The sequence below is a fragment of the Phoca vitulina genome, unplaced genomic scaffold (genome assembly GCF_004348235.1).
Source record: "Phoca vitulina isolate PV1807 unplaced genomic scaffold, GSC_HSeal_1.0 scaffold40, whole genome shotgun sequence".
In the NCBI taxonomy this organism is placed as follows: Eukaryota; Metazoa; Chordata; class Mammalia; order Carnivora; family Phocidae; genus Phoca; species Phoca vitulina.
Window position 1 is genome coordinate 9,763,839 of NW_022589743.1, and position 6,000 is coordinate 9,769,838.

Below are 6,000 nucleotides of genomic sequence, written 5' to 3' on the forward strand. Positions count from 1 at the left end.
AAACCCGTAAGTGGCCAAGACCCCACACTGTTTTTCCCACCCTTAGGAAAATGAGAGTCCCCAAGAGGCAGAAGCATACATTGCTCTTATATTGAGGGGTATCCGAAATACCCTCAAAATACAGTAATCATCTGACACTATAGATTGGGTTACATTAAATTTTCCTCTTCCATTACTTTTAGAAATTAGTGCTAGTGAGTAAACGCCAGGTAATACACGAATCACATGTCTTTTTCATTTTTCAAGAAGGGGGATAAAGGTTTCCCCATAATTTTACTCTCCTTTTCCAGGCCTTCATATCTTTACTCTGGATTTCCTTCAACTTTTCATGTCACCCCAAGCTGAATAAAGGTCTCTAAATAGTGTGCTTATCTGTCTAAGGCTTATTGATAGTCCTGTGATTTGTTCTGATTATAACCTAGATGCATTCCTGTGAGCCATCAGGTGGCTTTTATTCCTGTTTAACTTGTAGGATTCTCAGGGTTCCCAGATCTCCCAATCTTGATCGCATAGCATGAAAGGTATTAAGGTGGTTTGGTTTTCCTTTAGGTCCTAAAGAATCCCAAATTTGCCCTCTTGCAACATGGTTGTAGTTTATTTTCACAAGGATATTCTGCTTTGAAATTGGGCTCTCCCCAGAGCTAGTTCTCCAACCCAATTTGATGTCAATAAAGAATTTCAGGAATACTTTTAGTGCTTTCTAATTCAAACTGTTGGTCAGCATATCCAATGATAATGGTGAACCACTGATGATAATTCTGCTTAAATGCAGTGACCATCACATTCAATGTCTCCCCACGAGTTTTGGTCCAAAATAAATCATATTTTCCAGTGTCCTAATGATAAAATGTTAATTCAGTCAACAAAGACTTATTGGGCTATTAATATGTGTCAGGCACTGTGCAAGTAACCCAGAGACACAGAAATGAAACATGAGCTCATGACATGTACATCAATCTGCAGGAAAGCCAGAGTCATACTAAAATACAAGTGTGTACAGGAAACGACAGGGGACAAAAGAAGGGATGGTCAATTCTGAGAGAGTTGAGAAAGTCCTCCCAGAAAGGATGAAACCTAGGTGGAGTCCTGAAAAAGAGTAAGTATAAGCCAGGGTGGGATTCCAATTAGAACATAAAGAAAGCCCATTCCCTACTTGTCTGAAGCTTGAGAATTACAAAATACTTTCTCAGGCACTGTTTCATTTAATCCCCCAAACACTCTGTAAGGTAAGGATTAGCATAAGGGCTGACCCTTAATTTTAGATGATGAAACTCGGGGCCAGAGAGGGTAAAAACTTCTTCAGAAGTCTAAGAGTGAATGAACAGCAGCCGCCCTGGAACTCAGCGCCAGTGTAACTAAAGGCTTAGCAGCGGTGGCATGCTGGAACCAACTTACTCTGGCTCAGGAGAGCTAACTGTTAAATATTCAGGAATTCTGAAAGCCTGCTGTCAAACTCTTGGTGGCTTGGTAGCTTTAAATCAGCTAGCATTAGTGGGAGCATTTACACCACAGAAATTGGCCTATGTTATAAATCAGGCCCTCTTTTTTTTTTTTTTTTTTTTGATAGCCAGTTTACCAGTTTATTTACCAGTATTACTTGGCAGCAAACTACCTTTCTATAAAACTGTATTACTACAGAGGGCTGCATGAAAAGCCTTACCCAATTAACTTCTCTAGATTTAGAAGTCAGTTACTGAAAAGGAATAATCTGACTGAATGATTAGGTTATTTTAAAAAAAATAATGATCCCACCAAATGTTTATATGTCAATAATTATTTATGAAATTTCTTACTTATGTGTCCAGTTCTAATGAGGAAAAATAAAAGATATAAGACACAATCTCTACCTGGAAGGAATATTCCCGTGTTTTCATAGCTGTAGATACGGACCAGCTGGCTCATTCATTTTTAGGTCATCCGTGTCACTTTTCCAAGTTCTGGTTCTACTTTCCGCTCTCCTGCCAACGGTCATCAACATTTATCTGAGCTCACCAATGGCAGCTGGGAGCTCCGAGATGATTTATTTATATTTTTGAAAAATCACAGATATTCAAAGTAAAAGGGTGTTTTATCCTATTCATCCAGTGTTCTAGGTTAAAAATCTTCAAACCCTGCATATTTTTAACACTCTGTTTATTTTAGTAACATCTGCCTGGACCCCTCCACATTTGATGTGGCATCTTTCTCTTCCTACCTTACTAAAAGTATTGTCTGCCTCAGTTGACCTAGCTCACAAACAATTTTAACGTAATTTTAAATAAATAGAAACCCCTGAAATTCAGATAAGTCAAACCAGGCCAATCTCCCAATTAAAGTATCTTGAAAGGAATGTGCAGTCATTTGGGGACCTGTACAATGTGCTACATTGTCAATTCACTTCTTCATTTTAAACAACCCCACTTCATACCAGCTTACTGTAGATCTCTTGAAAACTCCACAAGTGGCATACTTGAAATATCAGGCATTTTTCTTTAAAACATCTGGGATTCTCTTCAAGTGCTGGTAACTGAGGTCTATGTGCTGGTGTGTCTATGTGGGTAAGAGATATTTACAGATATTGAATTTGCTTAAAAAAACATAATTTTTGTGCCTCTTGCTATAATCTTTGCAGGCTTATGGTGAAGAGATTTTCTTTGAGCTTCTGTTAAGTACATTTCTGTGGTGCCACATATTCTAGGTTTAAGTTTGCTTTAAAAAAAAAAACTTTTCAGAAATATCAGTTAATTATGCAGTGTCTTTTGTTGCAATTATGTTGCTTTGTTTGCACAATATCATCCCAGCTACCAGAAATCTATTTGTTTCTAGAATTTACTTGGAACACACAACTTGGGAAGAGTTTACTATGAGCCCATTAAAGACCGGCATGGAAACATCCTCATAGTCACCATCAGAGAAGTGGAGATGCTCTATTCATTTTTTAATGGCAAATGGATGCAGATCTCAAAGCTGCAAAGCCAGAGGAAGTCTTTGTCAACACCCGAGGAGCCAACAGCCTTAGACATATTACTGATCACCATCCAGGTATGTAGTCTTTTCAATTTTCTAATACTGCATATTTAAAGTTCCAAACACACTTATTGAGATTCTAGTGACATATACCAAGAGCCATTTACAAATGCAGTGATGGAGTGGAGAGGGCCCAGAGTTATTGCTTGTATTGCACACATAGGAAAGATTCAGAAGCTTATTTTTTACTTATCACTCTCCAGATCTGGAATTCATCAATCAATACAAGTGGTGAGCACTCTGAAAATACCCCTGACCAATGAACCAATGAGAAACTTTTAGACAAATATTTGAGTAGGGGTCTATAGGTAGTATAATCAAAACATTAAACCAATACCTGAAGAGACTATAATAATAATAATACATTTCTGGACTCTGTGTGTGTGTGTGTGTGTGTGTGTGTGTGTGTAAAACTGAACAAAAACACTCTTAACACCTATTTACTCATTTTTTCCTTCTAATGCTCCCCTGGGTCAGACAGGCATGATTAAGTCCATTTTAGGAATGAAATGACTGAGGCTCAAAGAAATTATATGGCATATGGCCACACAGAGAGGCAGAGTTAGTGAAGCTAACGAAGCTCCAGCACATTCAGCTCTTCACCTGTACAAGCCCCTTCCAATGCCCTGGCAGGGATCCTGAGAATTTTGTATTCTTCTCCTTAAAGAAGGCACCAAAAATTGTATTCACTTCAGTCCCCACAAAACTTGAATTTGCCCCTGGGCACAGAGCTAGAAAATGGCAGGGCTGAAACCTAAACTCAGATCTTCTGACTGGACTCAGGCGTCTTTCTGCCATGTCACATCACATTCCCGGGCAGGAGTTACGATTGCAGTCATGAGGGACTACAGATAAAGGATGAAAGACTCGCCTGGGAATGGAATAGCCACCAAAATTCAAAATTTGGGCAGCTTAGATCAAGACTCAGGCTGGATGGCAAAATCAGGATACAAAGCACATCTTCTGCTCGAGTCCAGGGCTCTCTCCACACCACCACACCCCTCACATGTTCTTATGTGAACACAGGCGTCACACTGTTTCTCTTTTCTTTTCTTTTCTTGCTTTCTTGCTTTTTTGCTTTCTTTCTTTCTTGTTTCTTTCTTGCTTGCTTGCTTGCTTTCTTGCTTGCTTTCTTTCTTGTTGCTTTCTTGCTTGCTTGCTTGCTTGCTTGTTCTTTTTCTTTTTTTAAACCCAGTCATGGGGATGAGTTCTATAGTACTCTCCAGTTAGGTGGTAAAGCTGGCAGAAACACCTACCCTGATTGAGCTCTGGGCAACCAATGGCATATATGTGCAAGACGGCCAGCCCAGAGTAATGGGAAAGAAAGGGCTCTGTCCCACATAAACAAGCCAAACCCCAGCCTTGGTGCCTGTAGCCCTTCATGATCACCCTAAAAAGCTAAGCCACCAGCCCATCATCCCACTATCTTATTTTCATTTCCTCCACCGAGGAGTGATTGATACAATAATCTCACCTTTCCATTCCTTGTACTAGCCCAAACGAGAATGGAGTCCAGTGTAGCAAAGGTAAGCTAATTGGTCAAAGCCAATACCTCTGGCTTTGATTTTATGGAATTTGGGTTCCTATGAAATGGATAGAGGGCGAATGTGTGTGTGTGTGTGTGTGTGTGTGTGTGTGTGTGTGTGTATAGGAGGTGAGGGCAGGGAACACAGACACATTCGTGGCTCCCCTCTTCACCCTTTATAAGCAAGTGCTAAAAGAAACATTTAAAAAATCATAATAAATTGAGCTTTTACAGGGTGACTAATACGCTAATCCCTTATAGGGATAAACTGGGGTCTGGGCTACCTTTGCTCCTAGAAACACAGCACAGGCCCCAGCATGATATAATACCTGGTTTCTCCTAGACTTATTACATTAAAATTGTGTTACAGGTGCAGAAAAATTCCAATCTGGCAAAAGGTTGTTAGAGAAGGAGACCAAAAATAGAGGCAAGATCAGGTTTCCACCCAGATTCAAGTGGAAAATTTACCCCCTCTGACTGGCACATTTCTGCTTGATGTCACTCCCACCCACCCCCACTCTCCTTCTCCTCCTCCTACTTCTTCTCTCTCCCCTCCTTCCATACAGGTCTTAAACTGGAGAGGAAATGGGGAATAAAACTACTGGGGCTGGTATCCAATCACGCCTGGACTTTAATTATGTCAGGAGTTGGCCCCACCAACTCAACGTGGAAGTAGTCACAAGTTTTGGTGTTTGCCCAAAGGCTGGGTAACTTCCCACAATTCTGGGCTACAAACCACTCTCTTCTCTCGTGGTCAGTAGAGTGATAACCACCAGGCCTTCAGATGGGAAGCTTAGGCTTCTTCCTGTCATATCACAACACATACTGAGGCACCACTTCGGAATCTGGCTGACTGGTATGATTCCTGACTCCACCTTGTCTAGTTATATGACTAGGGCAACTTAATTTCTGATCTCTCATATTTCCTCCTCTGCAAGAAACTCTACTTCATAGGGTTCTAATGAAGATTAAATGAGTGACTACGTAAAGCATTAGAAGAGTAGCACCAAGTGAGCACTCAATAAATGTTAGTGATTGTTATTATTTCTCCACTCAGAAAAATCCAAACAATGCTTGGCCCTCCTCAGAGCATACCTAGGCCATCTCCTCCCCTCCTGACCCTCCCACAGACCCTGGAACTGGCTCAGTCATCCCTTGGGGCATTGCACCACTCCCTCTATCTTTCCATAAGAACTAAGGAAAAGTTGTATAAAAATTGTACAATCTGCAATGGGGTTTTCAAAACAGGTAAGGGCTCTAACAAAATCTGTATCCATAACTAATCTACTAATCTCTAGGGCCCCAAGGAAGCTCCAGGGTCTAACCCTCTCAAATTCCTGATCCTCTCAAGTCCCAGACCTTCATTACAGGCCTTTCTCATATCTAGAAGAAAGAAATCCTTTCAGAAAAAAAAAAAAAAATAGAAAGAAAGAAAGAAAGAAAGAAAGAAAGAAAGAAAGAAAGAAAGA

The 6,000-nt window shown here is 40.4% G+C and overlaps 1 protein-coding gene across 2 annotated transcripts in view; it reads left to right on the forward strand.

Moving 5' to 3' along the window:
- The window catches only part of ANKFN1 (ankyrin repeat and fibronectin type III domain containing 1), a 313,445-nt gene that overhangs the window by 263,137 nt on the left and 44,308 nt on the right, over positions 1-6,000 (forward strand). For both annotated transcript variants that reach the window (XM_032429156.1, XM_032429157.1), the window contains one exon: positions 2,806-3,021. In XM_032429156.1, the coding sequence (XP_032285047.1) occupies positions 2,806-3,021 (216 nt within the window). The remainder of the gene's footprint in view (positions 1-2,805; positions 3,022-6,000) is intronic.